The following is a 25,670-nucleotide window of genomic DNA, read 5'->3' on the forward strand; positions in this document are numbered from 1 at the left end:
TGTGTTGAGGAGCTACGTTCCGATACACAAAAGAGTAGGCCTCTAAGTGCGCAAGAAATAGAGCAATGTGTTGAGGAGCTACGTTCTGATACACAAAAGAGTAGGCCTCTAAGAAGTTTATATTCTTTTGTGTATCAGAGCTACGTTCCGATACACAAAAGAGTAGGCCTCTAGGAAGTTTATATTCTTTTGAGAGAGATGGAGATAGATTAGTATTTCAATCTTCACCAATCAATAGGGAAATGCAATCAAGTCTAGGAGCCATCGTCATAGATGAGTATAGGAGCATGAAACGAAAGTAAACTTGTGGATGTTTTGTTGTAATTAGCTCTCATTGATAATATAGGATCACTTGTTTTAACATTGTTAAGTATGTAAACACATTAAAGTGTTATCATTCTTATGTATCGTATGCAGAAAATATTCCTCGTGCAATCACCATAAAGAAACATGCACTTATACGTGATCTTAATGGAGTTTTACTCAACAAGGAAGCGGATATATGCGAGTGCACAGAGAAAAATTCGGTTACTTGCAAGGAGTACTTAGATGCCCTTTGGGATGAGATTCATGGAAGTGGCAACCAAAGGGGAGATACGTTAAGAGATGAGTTGACTCATCATCTCCATCGTGTCCATGACAGTAGTGGTCGCATGGAGACAAACCAACTAGACATGATTTCTTTCATAGAGAACATGCATGTTGAAATTGGGGAATGTCTATGTGGATGTAATGGGCAATGTAAAGAACATGTAAATTCTCTAAAAGATCAAGTGTGTACATTAGGCTTGAAGATATTGAGTCTAAAGATATCTGTTAATCGGCTCAATGCAATTATGAAAAAGATGTGCCGTGTTTTAGAAACCAAGGTAGTTGCCTAGAGACTTTGTAAGAGAAATGATGTTTTTTGATCAAGGGACAAATTATGTTGTAACTTTTAGATTTGGCTCTCCATTTTGGCGATATATATGAAATTTCTCTCTCTCAAATTTAATATTGTTCTCTTCTATTTTGTTCTCGGCTCTTATTTTCCATCTCTCATGTTTAAACTCTGTCTCTCTCTCTCTCTCTCTCTCTCTCTCTCTCTCTCTCTATATATATATATATATATATATATATATATATATATCACTGTTAATCTATGTCATTATCTCTCTCTATGTCTATCTCAAGTGTTGTGTTGTTTTTTTTGAAGTTAAGAAAAGTAGTATTCGTTATTTTGTGTTTTAAAGGAGATTGAAGATGGTTAGGAGCTGTGCATACTTGAGTTTGAACCAAGTTTATCGGCTTTGCATTTTGGATGCAACACGCATGACTCGCCGTAAACGATCACAGACAAGGGGTTGCATTCGAAAGCAAAATGTTTCTAATCTTACGGATTACTTTAACCTAGGTGGAATTGAAACATTTGGAAGGGTTGAAAATGAGGAGCATAGAGAACTCCATGGCAGAATCCACTTGGATTCAAGTGATGACAGAGCAATTCTCAATGCTACGGTTCTTCAAGAACCTATCAATGAACATCACAATGGTCAGACATATAGAGATATGGAGTGAGGTCCTTGGTCATTTGATTTAAATGAGCTACCTATGGTGGATGATAATTTTCATTCTATAACGTTTGTTGTTGGTGATGTGAAAGATATTAAATCTGTATGCCACTCTATAAGGCGGGTGTTTTCTTTGCCTCAAAATGTTAAGCACCCAACAACTATGGTGGTATATTCTGGAGATTGTACTCTTCACTCATTATAGGAGCCCTTTCTCATAAGTGCCATTTTTGTGGTGCAATAATTTGGAAGTGTGAGGCATCAAGAAAGCTTGGAGAGTATGTGGGCAAACACTGTTGTGGAAGTGGGAAGGTCTCTTTACTACCATTGAAAAATCCATCGCCTTCATTGGTGGAGTTGTTACGTGGTAATGATAATGCAAGCAAAGAATACAGAAAGAATATACGCTCTTATAATAATGCCTTGGCATTATTATAAGAATATACGCTCTTATAATAATGCCTTGGCATTCGTTTCACTGGGTATTCACTTGGATAGTCAGTTCACTACTAGGGGGGAGAAGTATTTAATTTTCGAATCCATGGCACCACCTATCATCGTGTTGGTTCTGTTTTACCTGATGAAACACGAGATGCGGCTCCTCGATTTGCTCAGCTTTATGTGTATGATACAGAGCATGAATTAGGGAATAGACTTCATGGGATGCCCTCTTTAAATCATATCATTCTTGAAAGGTTGCAAACAATGATGTATGGACATAATCCATATGCCCGTGCACTTCGTTCAATGAGAGAAATGTTGCTGTCAAGTCCACATGCAGATTTGAGAATGGTCATCACACTCGCGCGATCAACCTCAAGGCAATACTTGGTCCCTCGTACAGAAAGTGAGGTAGCAGCTATCATGCCGGGTCAAGGAGATGATTTTTATGTGGAGCATAGAGATATTCAAATAATATCACGCATAGGTGCTATAAAAAAATATCTAACTTGCATCGCTCATATATGCCTCTATTATATGTTCTTCTATTTCCTCGAGGAGAGGATGGTTGGCATGTTGGAATTCCATTTAATGGTAGGAATAGAGAAGGCTCAAATGAGGAGACAAAGACTGTAACTCAATGACAATATTATGCATATAGACTACAGATTAGGGAAGATACAAATGCATGCCTTCTACGCGGTGGTCGTCTTCTGTAACAGTACATTGTTGATGCATATAGTAGCATGGAAGAATCTAGATTAGTATGGATATGCAAGAACCAGAAAGCATTGCATGCTGAAGTATACCAGGGTCTTGCAGATATGGTATACTTCAGCATTGCATGCTGAAGTATACCAGGGTCTTGCAGATATGGTAAATTTAAGTGATGGGGTTAATAGAGTCTCTGCAGGCATTGCTGGACGCAGGGTAGTACTGTCATCTACATATACTAGGGAGCCTAGATATATGCATCAATTGTACCAAGATTCAATGGCTATTATTAGGAAGATGGGTAAACCTGACTTGTTTATCACCTTTACTTGCAATCCCAAGTGGGACGAAATAACCAATGCTTTATTGCTGGGTCAAGTTGCCCAGGATTGACCCGACTTAACTGCACGGGTCTTTTATCAGAAGCATAAGGATATGATGCACTTATTGGTGAAAAAATTCAATATTTGGAAGGGTATTAGGATTTGTTTCTATTATTGAATTTAAAAAAAGAGGCTTGCCACATGTACATATATTATTGATATTGGAAAGTGAAAGTAAACCGATTGAGATCCCTTACTATGATATGTTGGTATGTGTTGAACTTCCTGATGAGACAAAGTGATGTTTCTAGAGTTGCACAACATAATTAGTCATTGTAATGTCCATAGACCATGTGGTGAACTAAATATGCGCTCTCCTTGCATGGTTAACGGAAGTTGCAAACATCGGTATATCCTTGGAATTTTTGTGAGACTACTATTGTTGATGACAATGGGTATCCAACTTACATGCGACGAGACGATGGTGGTTTCATCCAGGTGAAGAATCATAGGGTGGATAGTCGATGGGTTGTTCCATATAACCCTTTTCCACATAGGGTGGATAGTCGATGGGTTGTTCCATATAACCCTTTTCTCTTTTTAAGGTACAAAGCCCATATTAACATAGAAGTATGCTCTACCATTACAGTTGTAAAGTATTTGTATAAGTATGTATACAAAGGACATGATAGAGCTACTATAGAATTGCAAAACATAAATGGGGTTATTGATGAGGTTAGTCAATATCTGGATGCACGGTACGTTTCAGCGTTAGAGGCATGCTAGCGCATATATCAATATGATTTGCACGATGAAAAGCCTGATATACAAAGGTTACATGTTCATCTCCTGATGTACAATAATGTGCTTTTCAATGACCATGATAACTTACGTGATGCGATTAGTTGTGACAGAAACCAAAGAACATTTCTCACCGAATGGTTCAAAGCCAATCAATTGTATACGGATGCAAATAGCTTACTATATGTTGATTTCCCTCGCAAGTGGGTGTAGAATTCGGCTCTTCGCTCATGGACTAAAAGGAAAAGGGAAAATATGATCGGACGTATGTATAATGTTAGTCCGAGTGCAGGTGAGCAATATTACCTACGCATGCTACTCATAGTGTGCAAAGGGTATAAATCTTTTGAGGACTTGCGAACAGTGAATGGACATTTGTATCCATGTTTTAAAGCTGCATGTGAAGCCAGAGGGATGCTGAGAGTGATAAGGAGTGGTATATGTGTCTCCAAGAAGCTGTAATTCAGAATACAGGATTCCAGCTGTGTTAATTGTTTGTCATTATAATGCTTTTTTGTGAGCCTATATACCCTGGACAGCTTTGGGATAAATTCTCCGCCGAACTTTCAGAAGATTTTTTTTCATTCCTTGCAGAGCAGAGAGGGTGTGTCGATGTTGGTATTTGTCATTCTATAACAAAGAATCAAGCTTTGTTGCACATGCAAGATCTCTTACAACAATATGGAAAGCAGTTAGCTGATTTTGAAGGGTTTCCTATTCCAGATAGATGAAGTGTTGCCACTGTCAACAATGGTTTGTTGATGGAAGAGATGATGTTTGATTCTGTTCAGCAGGCTGCTTTGTCTGTTTCCATGGAAGGGAGTCTTAATAGTTGTCAATCAAGGGCATTTGATACTATTCTTAGAGTTGTTTCTTTGAACAGGGTGGTGTTTTTTCCTTGATGGACTAGGTGGATTAGGCAAAACCTACTTTACAATGCCTTGCTATCTCGATTGTGTGGAGAGAAACGAGTTGCCTTGCATCGTTTCGAATAGCTGCATTGTTACTCTCAAATGGTCGTACAGCTCACATTTTAGAATCCCATTGATGCTCAATGCTTCCAGCACATGTGGAATCAAAGCTAATAGCGCATTGGTTGAGGTGTTGAAACTTGCAAGGTTAATCATTTGGGAATGAGGCCCCAATGATGCATCGGCATGCATATGAAGCACTGGACAAGACATTGAAAGACATTATGCAAAGTGATACAATGTTTGGCGAAAAAGTTATGTTCTTTGGTGGTGACTTCAGAAAATCTTACCTGTTGTGCCAAAGGGATCACGTGAGGATATTGTTGATGCAATGTTATGCCGGTCACATATTTGGAGATATGTGAGTATTTTAAAGCTCACCCAAAACATGCGGGTTAGACAGAGTGCTTATTATGGTATAGAATATGAATTTGTCAAATAGACATTACAAATTGGGGATGGCACTATAGGTCAGCCAAACAATGAAGGCAAAGTGGTAATTCCACCACAAATGTTGATCCATGGTAACTCTATTTTGAGTTTAGTAGAATGGGTATACAAAGATCTTCAGAGAGTGGAGGATTATGCATGCTTCTTCAAAGACCGTGCTATTCTTGCACTAAGAAATCTAGAGGTTGATGAGATCAATGAACTCGCCTTGAGTGCTCGGTCTTGAAAGAGAATACCTCAATGTAGATTTTGTTGTTTCTTTGCGAGAATGACACAATACTGTATCCAATTGAGTTTATGAACAGTTAGGTGGTGGTTACCCTTACCTAATGACCCTATCATGCTGCTCCGCAATTTGGACCCTCGAGACGGGGACTTTATAATGGTACCAGATTGATATGCAAGCAATTTAACTCAAACGTGATAGAAGCAGAAATCATTACAGGCACAAACATTGGAGATAGAGTCTTTATTCCTAGGATAACATTTATGCCAACTATGCTTCAATTGCCTTTTGACATGAGAAGGAGAAATTTCTTGTTAGGTTAGCTTTTGGTATGTCAATAAATAAGTCCCAAGGACAAACATTGAGTGTATTGGGACTTTATCTGGCCACATAAGTATTCACACATGGGTAGCTATACGTTGCTATATCACGTGTTAGATCATCCGATGCATTGAAAGTGTGTGTAAAGCATATTGTGGAATATGAAAGCGGCATAGAAGGTTCAAATGAAGTTTTCACAACTAATGTTGTTTACAAGAAGGTTTTGTAAATGGCATGCCGAAGAATGTAAATGTAAATGGTAGCTTACAAATGTTAGAGACTACATTTATACACATCTTTGTACAATGAAGTAAGCATTTGAATAGGGAATGTTTGCAAAGATGTGTCATGTGCAGTCTTTGTTTGCTTTGGATTGCTTTTATATATAGTGCTATTATATTATCCCTTGCTTGGCTCAAGCTATTGAGCACGCGCGCACACACACACACACACACACACACACACACACACACACACACACACACACACATGTATATACATATATATAAAGAGAGAGAGAGAGAGAGAGTTATATTTGATATCCAGGGTATATTACTTAGGATGGATGTGGCAAGGAGATCATTTTCGTTCATCTATGGTGATGGATAAGATATTGAAGGTGAATTTTTGGACGTTTGCTATAATATAGGTATTATTATTTTTCAAGATCTATTTAATATTCATGGCTGAATTATAAACCCTCCATTTTGGGAAGGACAAGCAACATCATCTCTAATTATCAAACTATTAGAGAGCACTGGTGTTTTACGGTATATATATATATATATATATATATAGAAACTTTCTTTTTTATATAGCTTCTGTGTTTTATTTGATTAATTTATATTTTTATTGAAATATTTGTTTTGCAACAGGGAATATCTTTATTTTTTAGAACCCAAATTATTGTTAGGTTTGTATGGTCGAGATACTTACAAACGAGAGCTTTGGGCTCCTTGGGAATTTACAATCTAAGATTGCGGATCAACTTCATGTACGTGTAATGTTTGTGGACTATGAAAAGCCTGATAAGTTAAATTTTTCGTGCATAGGCATTGGACAGTACAGAATTTTTCGATTAGCTGTTTACAAGCCTATTCAAACGCTGTTCACCTCAAATATTGATCCACCAAATGAGTTTTGTAAGGTTCTTTCCTTATCCTTCTTTTTTTCAACGATAATTATACCTTCAATACTAATGTTTTTATCTTGCATCTATTTTGCTAGATGGAGGCGAGGGGTATAGGCTTCCAAAGAAAGATAATCTAGTTGTCCGAAGATTGTTTTGAAGCAGGGTTAAAGTGTGTTAAGATTGGCATCATTTTATTGGGTTGTAATGTTCGATGTATTTTTATATGAAACGGAAGGGCGACTTTACACATATTTCTTTTTGAATGGCTCCTACGTTTAAAAAAATGAGCGAAAGGAAAACTATTCAACTCAGAAACTATCGAGCGTGGCGGCTGCGCGTGCAAGAGGACGCGGCTTGTCTTGCGAACTAAGCTCACCCTTTGGCTTCATTTCCTCCACATCCGCTTTCTACAGCTTTGCTTCCGAACGACTTCGGACTCTTGACTAAATTTCATTAGGGTTGTCGGAATCACGTCGTTTGGGCAGACTCGGTGGAATTTCCGGCAGTTCAGGCGAAGAATTCCTTGTATTTTGGTAGGTTTTGTCGGGAATCGGTCGAATTGCCAGTTGCAGCCTCGATCAGAGCCCACAAGCTCAAAAAACCGTAAAAAAAACCATAGCTCGCCCTTTCTATCTTGGCGTACCAGGTGTTTCTCTTTCTCTTGGCGTTCTTCTCCAACAAGTTATGCAGAGCAGCTCAGGCCGATGGGATTCTGGCCACAATACCTATGTTGTGAGTGGCGGGCACCCTTATCCTGCTGACAATGAACATTCTCAGGGTTGGCCTGCAGCACCTTATTGGGCAGAACAAAGCCACCATTCCTTCGCTTATCCCCCTCCCCCTAACCCTTATTATTCTCATGTGGGCAGCACATCAAACTATCATCACACATACCCTCCTCCATTGTATCCATCGCCGCCACCACCACCATCACAACCACAACCAACACAGGGCTCTGTAGATTTTTCATTGAACTCTCCATCAGTATACCCTAACAATAAATTCCATAGCCCAGTAAAAAACCCCTCTTCCCACCCCTCAGGATCCCTTTACCCCCAAGCTTACGCCCCTCTTGCTTACCCTTCACTTGATGAGCCATCCCCTTACCCTTTGCCACATGCTGTGGGGACGGCCAATCCTTCCACCTATCCTTCGAGTCCACATTACTGTCCCCCTAGCACCTCGCAACCTGCTACCCATCCTTTGCCACATGCCGTGGAGCCGGCCTACTCCTACAAGCCACATTACTCATCTTCTCAGTTCACTTCCCCATCTCTCCCTTTTCACATAGATAACGGGCGTGGAGATTCATCATACTGGCAAGCTGAGGGAAGCTTTTCTTCAACAGAGCATTCCTTCGCAGGTCAACAGCGTCCGCACTCCCTCAGTCAGTCTTGTGGCTCAAGCCATTGCTACTTCCCACATGATATGGCCGCCAATGGAGCCCTCATGCCATATTCAGGAGAGTTACGCTCATTGAAATACTATCTGCTGTATGGGTCATTGGACGTCTGGATCCATTCGGCAACAAACTTACCAAATCTGGACACCTTTTCAGAGAGCTTGAGGCAATGCCTGCTGACTGTGCTTGAACCGCGCCATCAAGCTCTCCCAAGATTGCGGGAGAGCATCTCAAAGAGGATCACAAGTGATCCATATGTGAGTCTGGTTTTAAAGGGTGCAACACTTGCAAGGACCACTGTTATCAGCAATAACCAAGACCCTGTATGGGAAGAGCATTTTGTAGTAGATGTGGCTCACAAAGTGGCAGATATTGAACTGGTTGTAAAAGACAATGATATGGTAGGAGCCCAGTATATTGGGGAAGTCAAAATACCAGCAGGGCTGATTTTATCCAAGCCAATCCAAGGACAGTTCTTCAATTTACTGAACAAGGATGGAAAGCCTTGCAAGCCAGGTGCTCAGCTAAAAATATCATTGAATTATTGCCCAGTTGATCAAGATCCATTATACAGATATGGGGCTGGTGCAGGTCCTCCTTATGTAGGGGTTCCAAAAACCTACTTTCCTCTCCGGAGAGGTGGCCGTTTGACACTTTACCAGGATGCTCATGTGGCAGACAAGTCTCTCCCAGAGATTAAGCTTGAGGGAGGGATGAAATTTGAACATAGGAGCTGTTGGGAGGATATATGCCAAGCCATTGTAGATGCTCAACATCTTATTTACATTGCCGGGTGGTCTATATACACTAAAATAAAGCTTGTTAGGGATAAGGACAAACAGAGGAATGAGGCAGCTTACAAAGACTTGGGGGAGTTATTAAAATGGAAAGCTCAAAGTGGAGGTGTTCGTGTGTTACTGCTAGTATGGGATGACAAAACGTCACATGCCATCATTAACAATGTATGCCACTCTCTTGAAAGCTTTTTTTAAACAGCTTCTGTGATAACCATTTAATTTTGCATGTTTAACGCATATGGTCCAAACCTATGCTTTAGTTTTACTGGTTTAGTCATAATGCTGCAAGGATTGGATTTTTGGAATCGCCTCCCTCCCCACCTCTTCCTTTTTTGTTTTGTTTTTGCTTTTTGGCGGGGTGGGGGGGTGGGGGTTGTGTGAGTGAGGGATTTATTGACATCTGCATAAAGCCAAAGTATTGCATGTAGATTCTTTTTTTTTTTCTTTTCTCAGAAAGAGACTTCTATTAAGTATGAGAAAAACATACAACAATCATAGCTATAAGCCGGAAGAGAATAGAATCACCCCAATATGTAAGGTGATTTCAATCACTGAGGAGCATCATGATGCCATGTAAGACCTGTGGTACTAGAGAAAAAGAAGATGCCATGGTCCCATTCCCGCATAAATATCACATGCTTCGCCTGTGCAGAACAAGAGGGCCCCCTGAATGCGAGCCCAAGTAGCCATAAGAGTATGGATGATATCACCCCATATACCCCATATAGTACTAACGCGCTGAGACCCAAAAATCTGGACACCCTCAATAGCCTCCGTGCATCTAGCTCTTGAGATCTGCCTTGTTGTAATACTGGCAATAATCTCCCAACTGGTGTCAATCCTCTGTCTAGGGGGTGTATAATCAGAGTGAGGAACATCCTGCAATAAACCATGCTGGGCAATACCTCTACGAATGAAAAAAACAGAATTTGTACCACTGCCCTCATAAAAAAGTTGCGGACTGGACTAGGAGAGCCAAGCAACTGCCCCCCAAGTCACATGCATGGCTCGGCCACTCAATTTGCCCATAAATTGGGCTACAGGATCCCAAATCTACTATGCAATGCTGCGTCCCCATAGACAATGTTGTACGGACACTAAAGAGAGCTATTATTAACTAAAAATTACATTCTATTGCATTGTTTGATGAAATGGATGCAAACTAAGCCTGATATAAACTATGTGCAAGCCTTCAGAACATTAAAAACCACATTAACAATAACCCAAACAACAAATTAAGCTAAAAATTAAGCAAAAAAGCACTTTCCAAAACAAAAAAGAGAGCTCTGCCGCCGCACATCTAGGACAAGAAGGTGCTACACCGAAAATTGATCTCCACTGATTGGTGGGGAAACCACCATGTAAGAATAACCAAAAGAAATGAGAGACCTGGCTCCTTCTGTATGAGTGCCAAAGTCCATGCCAATATCTGCGCTGTATCACTGGAGAAATATCATAGCTCTCCCAATGAGGCCTGAGAGTAGGGATCCTATGCATCTGTCGAGTGAGGAGAAGCCTGGCATTCTGAACAGTGAAACTGAAAAAAGGAAGGCTTTTCAAAGGATCGAAGGCATTAATCCACTCCCACTCTCCTGGATCCCACTGAAGATATCTGATAGGACTGCCACCATATAGCCACAAACACAAAGAGCCATGAGTCACTATCTGAGGAGAAGGGTCAATGAACCAATGCTTCCCCGAGCAACTAACAATCCTCACTGGACTAAGCCTAGTATCTGGGATGATCTCCTCCATACTACATCTCCTCAATCTCCCACCAGGCATGATAGAATAAATGAGGAAATCTGTATCCTCCTGGCTTGGTAGAGCAATGACCTGCAATGGTATGCCTATCCTTGAAAAAACTCCCCGCCAACTTGGATGATAGTCTCCGTGAAAGGTCCTAGAAAGCCACTCATGCGGAATAGCTGCATCAATTTGATCAATACGAATGCGAGAGCCCCTAAGATGTTGAGTGGATGCAACTCTCCGATCCTCCGGAAGACTCTTAAAGGTCTTCCAAGCAAGAACTGTGTAAGCGCATCTCTCCCATCCTGACCATTGCATATAACGAGATGCACCAAGTGGCCGACCAGCCATCCTTAATGAACTAGTTCCACACAATAGGTTGTCAGTCAGCCTCGTCCAAAGACCTAGGAAGCCTTTGTCGCAAAAAATATCTCATGCTTCTCCATGCTCTGACAATGGCTGCAATAAGAGGGGAAGATGGTGCCCTATTATCAGCCTCTGTGAACAAAAAACGTGTGTTGGGCATCCAGTCTCTTCCGATCCTGGGTGTACATCTGGAAATCTGAGACAAGAAAAAATCCTTCCAAGGCTCAGTGCCTGGTAGGAAACCTCTGACCACAAGTTTGCAAAGCAACGCCCTGCATTGAACATCCGGATCGATAATATACAAGCCCCCCTCTCTTTGGGGCTGAATAACTGTGAGCCAAGCTACCCTAGCACGAGTGTCTGAGGTGCCATCCAAGCCCGACCAGAGAAAATTGCGGATCAATCTCCGCAATTGGCCAATGCACGCACGAGAGAAGCACCAACAAGAGGCAATAAACCAAGCTGAGGCAAGCAAAACCTGATTAGCCACCAAAGCTCTGGAGGCTAAATCTAATCTCCTAGAGCTCCAATGGAGGAGCTTCTTCCGGAGCAAACTGCTCTGCAGGAGAAATATCAATCCCAACTTGGCATCCCGAATATCTAGCAGTGCATCCTCTGTTGATCCAAGTAAAACCAAGGTGTGCACCCCAATCAACTCTCGGTGAATCACTAACTCAAAAACCAACAGATTTGTGCCAATTAATGAGTGCCCTTGCTGCCAAATAGAACTCCTCGTGCTACCCGGAAGGAACATAAGCATATATGTGAAGCCTCCAAAAACAGGGCTGTGTCATTAGCTAACTCAGAGTCAACCAACTCCTCATGACTACGAAGAGGCAACCTCAATCCTGAAATACCAGCAGTGGAGCGGAGAAAGATGCTCATGGCCTCTGCTACTATGATATATAATAAAGGGGCTAATGGGGAGCCGTGTCGTACTGAGCGAGAAATCTGAAACCGCTCTCCTCTATCACCGCAAGCAAGAACTCTACTGTGGGCATCACGATACATGCATGAAACTCCCTTGATCCATCTCTCAGAGAAGCCCATATGACTAAGAGTACCCTCAAGGAAGTCCCAATCCGCTCTATCATAGGCCTTCTCAAAATCCAAGAGCAGAATGGCTAAGGGCTGATTGCTCGCTTTAGCCCATTCGACGGCCTCCCAAAACGAGAAAATGTTATCAAAGATGCTCCTGTCGTGTAAGAATCCATTCTGGGTATCATGAATAACATCCTGCGAAATTGGCTGCAACTTGATGCTCACTGCCTTAGCAAGAATCTTATAGGCAGTCCCAAGTAAGGTGTTAGGTCTCCACTGACCAATCAATGTCTTATCTCTGCTCTTAGGAATCAGATAAATAAGCCCCTCAGTGAGAGAAGAAGGCATAGAACGTGTGTCCCACATCTCCTGCAAATCCGATGTAATCTCAGCCCCAATCTCATCCCAAAAACTAGTGAAAAAAACAGGGGAGAGGCCATCCTCCCCTGGACACTTACCATGAGGTAAGGCATGAAGAGCATGACTGAACTCCTGCATAGAAAAAGGGGCATCCAGAGCGGCACACATCTCCTCGGTGATCAAATGTGGCAATGCATTCCAAACCTTCCTCTGTGCCCTATGTCTCAGATCAGAATGCGGCTCAGCACTAAGAAGCTGGCAATACAAATCGGTGGCAATTTGTCTAACCATAAGAGGATCTGAGTGAAGAGTGCCATGTGAATCCTGCAACTGCCTGACACTATCTCTGGCATGAGATGGGCCGTGAGAAGCAAAGAAATGTTTGTTACATCTGCCACCCATCTGTGTCCAAAAGGATTCCTGGGCATGGAAACGGTACTCCGCGCGCTGCTCAAGAGAGTGATGAAGTTATGCTCTAATAGTATATAAAGAATGTGCAACCCATTGAGCATGAGGATGTTTCTTGTGCTCTTTCTGCAAGGCAGCCAATCTACGTCTAATAGCCCTTTCTAGGTCCAAGGCCTCTTGCCTCTTAGACAGGACACATGTGTCACGTGCATCCCGCACTTGGATGCCACGTAGACATTTCTATACAGAAGGTGCAGGACCTGGGATGGTGAACTGGTCCCATGTGAGCCCAGTCCGGGACGAGTCAGCCAGGGATCCATCTCAGTCGTCCGAGGTCAGGTGTGCATTGTCTTGCACATGAGTCCAAGGTCAAGTGTGCACTGTCCTGCACACGAAACAGTGCCAGTCCGCGCTGTGAGTCTCCCTCGCGCTGTGAGTCTCCCTCTAGAATGATGTCAGTGATTCTGTGTATCTGGTATGTGGATCTTAGTGTGGACATGGGAATGGTGTAGAACCACCCCCATGAGGGCCAGGAAGGCCTAGGCTGAAACCACCAGCCATGGAGGGGCTGTAGGACAGTCCTAGGGCAAGAATAAGGCAGATTCCAGGAGATTACAGCCTTTACATGGCTGTAGGGCAAGTATGGGGCAGCCCATACAGGCTGCCCAGCCCTTGGATTGTGGGCAAAAGCTGTGCCCAGTCCTCTACAAGCAGGCGCATCATGCCCAGCCTTTTAGGAAAAAACCGCAGCATTTTATGGGATTTTATTCAGCATTTATTGCTGAATATTCACAGTCGTGGGACATTAAATGCTGGCCGCTTGGTTCTATGCTGGCCGACTGCTCCTGTGTGGGTAGTATAAATAGAAGTGTCCATAATCCCATTCATTCATCTCATTCTCCACCAAGAGCTCAAGCATAAGAGGCTAGACAAAGCCAAGAGGGTGCTAAGCAAAGGGGTGAAGGATTCAGGTCAAGGGCAGGGTATTCCCAGCCAAGAAAAGGTCCAAGATTGCTGTATTTTCTTTCAGATTTTCTCATCATTCTAATAAAGCAAATACACCATCCGTGGTGGGGGCCCTACAGAGAGTAATTGGGACCCAATACTGTGTCCTCTCCACCTCTCCCTCTCCCTCTCTCTCTATGTTCTGCACATCTCCTTTCAGTTTGTGCGTTAATGTCCGTCGCGAAAAGAGTGCTGAATTCTGAGTATTGAAGGTACCGATTCTTCTCCGAAGCTTCCGCATATTACAGTGGTATCAGAGCCTACTTCAAGTACAAAGATTCAACAAAGAAACCAGAATTTTCTCTCGCTCGTTTGGTTGGTTTTTAGACGCCGGTGGACTACCCCTTTCGGAGTGACTCCTGTCCCTCGAAGGACGGTTGGCTTTTAGCCTCCGGAAGCCTCTGGAAGTCTCCCACATAGATAGTGGATGGTTAGATTGCGTTTCGGAAAGGAATTGCATTTTCCTGCTATGGCGAGCTTCGACGACGAGAGAGACCAAGAACCATGGGACCAGAGTGCACCAGGCAGCCCAGCTAGGGCACCAGGCTTGAGTGTCACAGACATGTTCTAGCAGATGATGCGAGCAATCGCAGAACAGACATCCAAGTTGGATGAGCAGAAGGCGCAGATCTTGGCTCTGGAGGGGCGTACCCGCTCTCCAGTGTCGCGTTTTCCATCTCCTGCTGCAGTTAGGAAAATAGATACTGACAAAGTGATCTTAGCGAGTTGGTACTTGGAAGGTGAGGCTATTTCTTGGTGGACTCAGTGGGCTCATGCCCACACTAGAACAGGTATGGCAGCTTATGTATGGGACGAATTTGTCCGCGACCTTAAGCAGCGGTTTCTACCGCCCCACTACTGGGAGGTGCGTATGTTTAGGCCAGCCACCTTTGAAGACGCACTCTCGCTTGCGCAGAGTGCAGACATGAAACATAATGGTGGCAAGCCCAAGACTTCCCAGTCAGCTTCTCCCAGGGCTAACGCCTCGGGGGGCAAAAGCCAGAACCAGACGGGGTCTTCCCCAGGACAGAGCCCGGGAGCCTCTGGCTCCAAGAACTCGAACAATGCGTCTAAGCTTACTCCAGACCAGAAAGCGGAGGCAGGCAAGACTGGTGGCAAGTTAAGTGCTGAGGAGCTTTCTCAGTACAAGGAGGGTAGAGGTTTCTTTTGTCATACAAAAGGACACACTTCTCGGGATTGTCCGAAGAAGCTTCCAAAGCCCGCCGCCGCCGCCTCCACAGCTTCCGTGGTGGTGAGCTCAGCTCCCACATAGACCCCAGTGGCTAGCCCTAGTTCTTCAAACCCCGGTGCTTCAGTTGGAGCAATTATTAGCCGGGAGCTCGAAGATAAGCAGAAGGGCGCCCATGACCAGGAGTATGAGCTCAACGAATTGCTCAAGTCCTTGGCTACATAGGTGGCCAGAGAGTCGTTGTCTTGTTTGACAGCGGCAGCACGGAGGATGTGGTCATGGAATAGGCCGCTAGGCGTGTCTGTTTCGAGCTGACTTCGGTGGACAAATAGGTTGAGGGTTTTAGCACAGGTATGATAACGAGCGTCAAGTATGAAGCTCTAGGTGCTAAGTTAGTGATTCAGGGCATAGAGTTTGTGCGTGATTTTATGGTTGCCCCTCTTGTAGGAGCAGACATAATTTTGGGTATTCAGTGGTTTCACAAGTTTCTCCCTGATGTTAAGTGGAACAAGCACACGTTCTAGATCAATCGGAATGTGTCAAATGCCCCAGTGACCATTAAGTGTGAGCCAGGTATTCCGAACTTTCCGCTCATAAGCCACTTGTAGGCTAAGTGAGCAGTCAGGAAAGGCGCACAGTGTGCGATGATTTACATCCAGACAGCCCAGATGGTGGCCAGTGCTTCCGAGAAGTACTTGGTTTTCCACGAAAAGTTCCAGAAGATTTTTCTTCGGGACAGCCTCTCTCCCCAGCTCCCCCCGTCCAGACCGGAGGATCACAGGATTGACCTCCTCCCAGGTTCGGAACCCCCGAGCAAGTTTTCGTATCGCCTTTCCAAGGCAATGGAATCGGAGTTGGACCGCCAACTCCAAGAATTGTTGCAAGCTGGCTTCATCCGCCCCAGCGTGTCGCCATTTGCAGCACCGATTTTGTTTGTCAAGAAGAAAGATGGGTCTTCCCGTTTGTGTGTTGATTATCGTGCACTCAACAAGTTGACTATCAAGAGCAGATTCCCGATGCCTCGAATTGACTATATTCTCGAGAGGCTGAATGGAGCACAGGTGTTATCAAAACTGGATTTAAAGAGTGGGTACCACGAGGTGCGGATTGTGGAGGGGGACATCCCCAAGACAGCCTTCCGAACAGAACGGGCCCACTATGAATTTGTGGTCATGCCATTTGGCTTGACGAACGCCCCAGCTACATTTAACCGCATGATGATGCGTGTTTTCCGGGATTTGATTGGACAGTGTGTGTTCATATTTTTGGACGACATACTGGTATTTTCAGCTACGGTTGAACAGCATGACATTGATGTGGAGTGTTGGGTTTTATGCTGTGTATGCACCCAGGGGAGTGCTAGTGATCATCAGTAGGTTGCTGGGGCACTTTTTACTTCAATTAGTGGAGGTTTTTTCCCCCCAATTTAGCTTAGTTTCACTTATAAAGGTTTATAAGTGATTTGGTCCACCTGGCACTATTTATGACCGGACCATGTGAACACACTTTAGGTCACATCATTTTATTATGATCAATATATGAGCAAACGTGTTCCTCTCTCTCACTCACGTTTCCTGTTAGTGTACCTTCCAAAACCCTAAATCCTAACAGCTCAACCCTACATTTTGGTATCAGAGCATGTTCGCCTAGCTGTCCGTACAGTCCCTCGCCATCAGCTGCCCGTACAGTTAGTCGCCTTCAGCTGCAACCACTCCAGCGCAGATAGCCGTACAGTCCCTATAGCTATTCCAGACTGCCCTGCTCCGTACAGGCGCCTGCCCTGTTCCGTACACTGCTCCGTACAGTAGTATGCTCCGTACACTGCTCCGTACACTGATCGACCAGCCTGCTCCGTACAGCAGACAACAGGCGACCAGCACTTGCTGTGTATACCTGTAGTAGCAGACCAGCACCTGCCTGTCCATACAGGCGACAGTTGTTCCGTACAGCTATTCCGTACAGCAGACAGCAGTCGACCAGCACCTGCTTCTCCTCTGTACACTGTTCCGTACACTTGTTCTGTACAGCCTACAGCCGACAAGTACCTGCAAAATCACATGAGTAAAAATTTACAGCTTTACATGTTTTGAAATTTGGGCATTTTCTCTGTGAAAGTTTTTCTGGCAGATACAGGGAGATTTTCTTGCAAAGAAACCTCTACAGGCTTTTTGCAAGGCTTTGGGTGCAAAAATTTTGGGCATTTTTTGGGCATTTTGGCACAGTGTGAGCCACTTTTGTTGCTCTACTCAATCAGTGGTGCATTGTTTTGCACATTCAGAGGATTGAGAGTGCAAGCATATTTGGGTCAATTGTACTTAGTGAAGTACAGTTGCTTTCAGGGTTGTTGCTGTTGGGTTTTTTGATACACAGGTACAACATTGTGCACTGGCATATTGGCAAATCAACAGCAGAGTGATGTGTTCACGTACTTGTCTAAGGAAGACAAGCTGGATGGCATGAATTACTCCTTGTGGAGTTTCATGCTGAGAAATGTGCTCGTGGCAAAAGGTCTTTGGGATTTTGTTAGTGGTGATGAACCACGTCCAGGTCCATTGGCTCCAGAGACTCCTCCCCAAGGGGGTGCTCGTGGAAGAGGACAACAGGCACAGGCACCAGGTCAGCCACTGCCTGTTCAAAGAACAAATGCTCAGAAGACATGGGATGCCAAAGATGCACAAGCCTTATCACTTATTGCATTGTCAGTACAGAGGTCTATTATACCTCATATTCGTTCAGCTGGCTCTTCACGGAATGCATGGGTGACTTTGGAGCAGATGTATGCTGCTTGTAATGAGGCACGGATCTCATTTTTGAAAAGAGAGCTGGAAAATCAGAAGATGCATGAAGGAGATGATATGTCTAGCCACTTGAACAAGCTGCAGGATTTGAGAGAGCAACTCATCAATGTGGATGAGATTATTCCTGAGACAGCTTGTATCCACCATCTTAAACTCTTTGCCAAGATCCTACTTGGCTTTTCATACCTCTTTGAACCTCAGCATGAGGAATGCTATTGAGCCCCTAAAGTATCAGGAACTTGTTGCTCTCTTGTTACAGGAAGAGCAAATCAGGAAGAACATGAACATGAACACAAGTGCTGAACAAGCATTTGTGTAACAGATCGAAAAGGGAAAGGCAAGTTTTAGCCAAAGAGTTCAAATCAGAATTCAGGTGATGGTGGTTCATCTCAGGATACCAAGAAAGGTGATGGACAGTCCAAGAAGAAGGGCAAATGCCATTATTGTAAGAAGCCAGGTCACTACATCACAGAGTGTAGGAAGAGGATTGCCAAAGAGAAGGAGAAGGAGAAGGAGTCTGGGTTGTCTATAAAAGATACCTCTAAAGCTCCTCCGGAGACTGCTTCCTTTGTTGAAGACAGGGATTACTGTTTCTACACATGCAGTTATGATGCCTCTTGGTCTTCACAGGCACTCAGTGTGACTGAGCATGCATGTACTTGGTATTTTGATAGTGGTGCTTCAAAGCATATCACATCTCGCAGGGATTTGTTTGTAATGTATGCCCTGCCCCTGTTGGCAAGACCGTTCAGTGTGCCAATAATGCTTCATATCCAGTTCGTGGCGTTGGGGAGATTCAGCTCATGATGGCTCTATTCTTCGCCTTACAGATGCCTTATATGTACCAGGGATAAAGAAGAATGTGTTGTCCATTTCTTCTTTAGCACAGTGTGGTATGCAAGTCAACTTTGATGATGACAAATGCATGGTCAGAGACAAAGCTAATGCCTTGACCTTGATGCTTACTGGTACATTATTTCATGGACTCTATCAGTTGGATGCATTTCAGCCAGTGGATCAGTCTGCTTATAATGCATTCACTCTTACTCCAGCTATGGTTGATGCGGAGTTATGGCATGCTCGCATGGGGCATGTAAATTTTGGTAGTCTTATGCTTATGCAGCGACATAACATGTTGACAGACCTACCTCTTATGGAGAAGCCTCCAGATCACATATGTGAAGGTTGTATTTTGGGAAAAATGCATCGGTTTTCCTTTCCACGTGATCAGGCTCTACGAGCAACTGCAAAGTTGTAGCTTATACACAGTGATCTTTGTGGTCCCATGCAGACGAAGTCATTAGGAGGTTGCTTCTATTTTGCTACATTTATTAATTACTTCTCTCGTATATGCTGGGTCTATCCGTTGACACAGAAATCACAGGTATATGATGCATTTTTGGCCTTTGTAGCACTTGCTGAAACAGAGTCAAGATGCAAGGTTAAGACTCTCCGTTCTGACCGAGGGGGGGAATATGTGTCACACATGTTGAATTCCTTTCTTGAGAGTAGAGGTATCAAGCATCAGTATACTACTCCTTATACTCCACAGCAAAATGGGGTTGCAGAAAGGAAGAATCGGTCACTCATGGAGATGGCCAGATGTATGTTAAAGGCAAAGAAGCTACCACATGTTTTTGGGTGGAAGCTGTTATGTGTGCTTGTCATATTTTGAATCGATGTCCCACAAAGGCATTGGTTTCCATTACTCCTTGAGGCTTGGCATGGCCACAAGCCTTCGGTATCACATTTTCGTACTTTTGGGTGTCTTGCATATGCACACATACCCAAAGAGTTGAGGAGGAAGTTGGATGATAAAGCCACAAAATGTATTTTTGTTGGGTATAGCCGTGAGAGCAAGGGCTACCGGTTATATGACCCACTGTCCAAGAAGATATTCACTAGTCGGGATGTGATTTTTGATGAAAAATCAGAATTATCCATGGCTAGTCATGATGCAAATCAGGCTGAAAATGATGTATTTGAAGGCCTACTACCTATGGAGTTTCATTCCACAGTTGGTGATCCAACCCATGAGGGTGCAGGACCGCCAGCTAATCATGAAGGTGGTGCAGAAATTCAGCAGGAGATTGAGCTAGAAGTTGAGCCAAACATGGAGCAACAGGCTCCACAGGTCAGACATATACCTAGATGGTATTTGAGGACATTACAAGACAGCCATCTAGATGCTGCTCTTGCTGGCCGTACTCGTAGGGAGACACGGACCATGCACACATCATGGATTTAAATATGGTTATGGCAGCTAGTTTACAGGATGATGATGAGCCTGATTCATTTGTGGATGCACGAGACAATGTGCATTGGAACAAAGCCATGCAGGATGAACTTGATTCTATTAAAAAGAATCAAACATGGGATTTGGTTGATCTGCCCAAAGGCAAGAAAGCCATTGGTACTAAGTGGGTCTATAAGTTGAAAAGACATGCAGATGGATCCATTGACAGGTACAAAGCCCGTCTAGTTGCAAAGGGCTATGCACAGAAGAAGGGCATTGATTATGAGGAGACATTTGCTCCTACATCCCGTATGTCGATAGGAGTGTCATTGCATTGGCTGCACATCGTGGTTGGGTTGTTCATCAGTTGGACATCAAGACTGCTTTCCTACATGGGGAGCTCGAGGAGGAAGTTTATGTACATCAGCCCATAGGTTTTGCAGAACATGGTCATGAAGGGAAAGTATGCAGGCTGAAAAAGGCCTTGTATGGTTTGAAACAAGCTCCACGAGCTTGGTATGCAAAGATAGATGCTTTCCTGCTCACTCAAGGTTTTGTGAACAGTCCATCAGAAGCCACTTTGTATGTAAAGAAAGAAGAGAAAGATCTGCTGGTCATCAGTCTTTATGTAGATGATCTTTTGCTCATGGAATCAAATGATGACAAAATTGCAGCTTTTAAAGAGATACTGCAATAGACATTTGCCATGTCTGATTTGGGGCTCGTACACTACTATTTGGGCATACAGTTTGTGCAGGATAACAGAGGCATTGGGTTGTTGCAATCTCGGTATGTTGCTAAACTTCTGGAAAAGTTCAAATTTCAGGATTGCAAGCCTATCAGCACTCCTATGGAGCTTGGGATGAAACTTGTCTTTCAGGAGCTTCGGACCTTTTCCCATGAGGAAAAAGATTAATGAGGTGTCTATGTAGTTAAAATTACCTCCGAGTTGGACTATGCACGATGTATTTCATGTCAGTTGGTTAAACCCATATGCAGGTCCACCCCCTTCAGAGGTCAAAGACGAAACGGAACCAGACATTGTTGATGAAGCAGAAGTTATGGTTCCAGAACAGATCCTTCTGCACCGTTTCAAGCATGGCTCAGGCCGAAGACTACGACAGTTCCTCACAAAGTTTCAGGACCGAGGAACCCATGAAGCGGTATGGCTCGACAAAGAGTTTTTTGAAGACTATCCGGCGTTATTGACGGATTATTTGGAGGCTATGCAGCTTCCGTCAAGTTAAGCAGAAGGGGATGTCACGTGCATCCGGCACTTGGATGCCACGTAGACATTTCTGTACAGAAGGTGCAGGACCTGGGATGGTGAATTGGTCCCATGTGAGCCCAGTTCGTGACGAGTCAGCCAGGGATCCATCTCAGTCGTCCGAGGTCAGGTGTGCATTGTCCTGCACATGAGTCCAAGGTCAGCTGTGCACTGTCCTGCACATGAAACAGTGCCAGTCCGCGCTGTGAGTCTCCCTCTAGAATGATGTCAGTGATTCTGTGTATCTGGTATGGTACCGGATACCAGATCACTGATGCTTAGGACAAGGGGCCAGCACATAGGGCTACCCCGGATCTTAGTGTGGGCATGGGAATGGTGTAGAACCACCCCCATGAGGGCCAAGAAGGCCCAGGCTGAAACCACCAGCCATGGAGGGGCTGTAGGACAGTCCTAGGGCAAGAATAAGGCAGATTCCAGGAGATTACAGCCTTTACATGGTTGTAGGGCAAGTATGGGGCAGCCCATACAGGCTGCCCAGCCCTTGGATTGTGGGCAAAAGCTGTGCCCAGCCCTTTGGAAGCAGGCGCATCATGCCCAGCCTTTTAGGAAAAAAACGCAGCATTTTATGGGATTTTATTCAGCATTTATTGCTGAATATTCACAGTCGTGGGACATTAAATGCTGGCCGCCTGGTTCTATGCTGGCCGACTGCTCTTGTGTGGGTAGTATAAATAGAAGTGTCCATATTCCCATTCATTCATCTCATTCTTCACCAAGAGCTGAAGCATAAGAGGCTAGACAAAACCAAGAGGGTGCTAAGCAAAGGGGTGAAGGATTCAGGTCAAGGGCAGGGTATTCCCAGCCAAGAAAAGGTCCAAGATTGCTGTATTTTCTTTCAGATTTTCTCATCATTCTAATAAAGCAAATACACCATCCGTGGTGGGGGTCCTATAGAGGGTAGTTGGGACCTAATACTGTGTCCTCTCCACCTCTCCCTCTCTCTCTCTCGCTATTTTCTGCACATCTCCTTTCAGTTTGTGCGTTAATGTCCATGGCGAGAAGAGTGGTGAATTCTGAGTATTGAAGTTACCGATTCTTCTCCGAAGCTTCCGCATATTACACGTGTGATAAAAGTCACTAATATCATAGAGAGCAGAGGCCAGGCTTTGAGAGGCCTGTAAGAAGTCATGAGATCTCCAAATATCAAGCATACGACGCGATAGTTCTGCATTTGAAAACAAATGATCAGGGATGCATACATGGGGTGCTAATCCATGGCAATTCGGATCTCTAATACATAAAACCACTGGGCAATGATCCGATTTGGAGGCGCCTGTAGCAATCAAAGTATGTCCACCTCTGTCAAGCACCCAATCATCCACATAAAATCTGTCTAACCGTGCATAGATACGTCCTACATCTCTTCTCCTGTTAGACCATGAATAAAGAAGAGTGGATGGACTCCTCAAAATGTCATCCTCATGCCAACAATCTCTACCATGAATGGAGAGTATAAACCTCTCCCAAGACGCTTTTTCAAGAGGATGCACCAAGCCCTCATGTCCACCTCTTTTATCCGTTGGCATCTCAACCATGTTAAAATCCCCACCAATAATCCAATGGTCGGCAAGAGGCATCAATGTAGTGAGAGATTTCCAAAAGGCAATCCTCTCACCTCTATGGTTAGGAGCATAGAGGTTGAGAATACCAATGCGTGTAGTACCTTGCATAAGAAGGATCCACTGCGCTCTCGCAAGCAAAATGACACCATGTCCAATGATGCAAGGCAAGATCAAAGTTGAAACAGAGATACAAACACCACCCTTGGTACCAGCCGGTGACCAAAAGGTGTGTCCCGAGAGAAGCTTGCCTGATCTCCCACACTGACTAGCATCCAGTTTATGCTCTTGCAAGAGCAATATATCCATAGGTCCACCTGTGACTGCACAATGAAGTTGGGTTTTTACAATTTGTTTCCGTCAACGCTGAAAAAAACCCCCAAGACCCTGAATGTTCCAAGAGACAATCCTCATAGACTCAGAGTAGGAACGACCAGATCTCGTGGTCGACGAAGGACCCCCTTTAGAGGTGGAAGTACGTCTCGCATAGGTAAGGGAGGGAAAATCTGACGATGTAAACCTTACCTCTCTCTCCCACTCTGGGGAAAAGCCAGGGCTAGTCCTCAGAACTAGAGAGGTACCATAACAATGCGAATGTGCAACATCATCCTCAAGGGTGCAATCATCCTGTAACTGTAATGCAGCATCCTCCTGTGAGGGATCCAGATCATGTGCTTGCAAGGCCTCATCCTCCAAAAAAGGATCAACATCCTGTGAGGCAAGAGCTGCATAGGGGTTAGGGTGCTCCACAAGGGGTGTGGGTGAAGGGGCAGGTACGGGGGTCCGAGGGTGCCTGCCATCCCTAACCACAATCCAACGCTGTGTGGTCTGCTGTGGCAAAGGAGCAGCTGGAGTCTCGGCATCTACAGAAGGCCTCTGATGGGCAGGACCATGCCGCCTCCTAGCATGGCCCCTCGATCTGGGACAATCTCTAGTAATGTGACCCTGTCGACGACAAATCCGACACTGGTCAGGTCTGCCTGCAATCTCCATCCTCTGGCGGAAATGAGATCCGTCAGGTCTCTGAAGCATAACATGATCATCAGTAATTGATGGATCAGGAACAAGCACAAGGACCCGGGGTACACTATCAAGAGTGGCGGTAACGGCCGCGGAAGTTGAGGCAGGAGAGCTCGGACCTCTAGAACCTGGCCAAAGGATGCCCCTATGAAAGCTAGAAGCTTCCAATAGGACCGAGGAAGAGCAGGAACCGTAGTGAGACCGGGGTAAGGCGCTGATCCTCCACCACTGGATCAAAGCCCACCTGGTACTGAAAGAAGAAAATCTTCCTAGGACCAAGAGGAAAGGGGCTGCTAGCCAAAGCGTGAGAAGTAGCTTCTGAAGAATGAAAGTCCACCTGGAAGAAGCCTCGACCAAGTAAACGAGTATCCTGAAAGTGCACAATCATCTCCGAAGGGAGAGCTGCTAGAAGCCATTCACGGGCCTGTGAACGAGAGGGGTGGGAACCATAAACTCTCGCAACAAGGGTAGTCTGGACCTCAAGGTCAATGTCGTGCTGAAGAGAGGTGGGCTCGTCTTGTGAAAAATTGATGATTCTCCCGGCCAGTGGGGGTGATGAGAGATTGGCTGCGGTAGAAAAAGCCATAAGACCAATCAAGAAAAGTGGGCGGCAGACTCGAATCTAGATAAAAAAGCTCTTGGGAAAATGGGAGCAGAGGAAGCGGGGCAAAGGCGGGGAGCAGTTGGGGAAGCAAGGGCAAAGGGGCATGCGGGGGCAGCAGAGGGGCAGGCGGGGACTGAAGAAAGCAGGGGGCGGGCAGCAAAGGGGGAGGCGGGGGCAGCAAAAGGGGGGCTGGCGGGGGCAGCAAAAGGGGCAGGCGAAGGGCTGACGGGGGCAGCTGAAGGGCAGGCGGGGCAGCAAAAGGGGGGCTGGCGGGTGCAGCAAAAGGGGCAGGCGAAGGCAGGTGGGGGGCAGCAGAGGGTCTAGCGGGGGCAGCTGAAGGGCAGGCGGGGACGGAAAGGCTAGCGAAGGGCAGAAGTTGGGCAGGCGAAGGGGGGTTGCGAAGGCAGCAGTTGGGCAGGTGAAGGCAGCAGAGGCAGGCGGGAGCAGCAAAGAAGCAGGCGGAGGCAACAGAGGGCAGGCGGGGGCAGCAGTGCAGGTTCACGTCACTTCAGCAGGGCAGAATTTAATTGGCTTCGAACCGGGTAGCTTTTGGCTGAGGTTGGGAGGTGAATTGAAGGGGCTGTCACGCTTCAGCACTTTGTTTTGGAGAAGAAGGTCGTGCAGTTATGGAAAAATTGATATTCCATGTAGATTCTTTTGTCTAAGGCATCCCTTAAAGGGTCTCGATGGTGAACACCCCATGTGTGCCCATTGAACATATCCATGATTTTATCTCATTTGAGGTCTTATTAGGCACTTTTGTGTGCTTGTGTCATTATGTCTTCTGCATTATGCGCTGGCCCAATCTTGGAAAGAAAGAAGTAACAAGAGTCTGGGAGGCGTCTTCCAGTCCACAATTTTTCTCCTAACTGTCTCTCTCTATGTCTATGAATCTCTTGTGAGTAGAGAGCCATACAAT

The 25,670-nt window shown here is 44.8% G+C and overlaps 1 protein-coding gene across 1 annotated transcript in view; it reads left to right on the plus strand.

Annotated features, from left to right (window-relative positions):
* Window positions 1-7,152: 7,152 nt before the first annotated feature.
* The window catches only part of LOC147639249 (phospholipase D gamma 3-like), a 121,914-nt gene continuing 103,396 nt past the window's right edge, over window positions 7,153-25,670 (plus strand). Inside the window, exon 1 of the mRNA XM_086788923.1 lies at window positions 7,153-9,293. Within this exon, the coding sequence (XP_086645049.1) occupies window positions 7,614-9,293 (1,680 nt within the window). The 5' untranslated portion in view covers window positions 7,153-7,613. The remainder of the gene's footprint in view (window positions 9,294-25,670) is intronic.

Source organism: Cibotium barometz, chromosome 4, assembly GCF_041138505.1.
Source record: "Cibotium barometz isolate CiBa-2024 chromosome 4, ASM4113850v1, whole genome shotgun sequence".
Classification (NCBI taxonomy): Eukaryota; Viridiplantae; Streptophyta; class Polypodiopsida; order Cyatheales; family Cibotiaceae; genus Cibotium; species Cibotium barometz.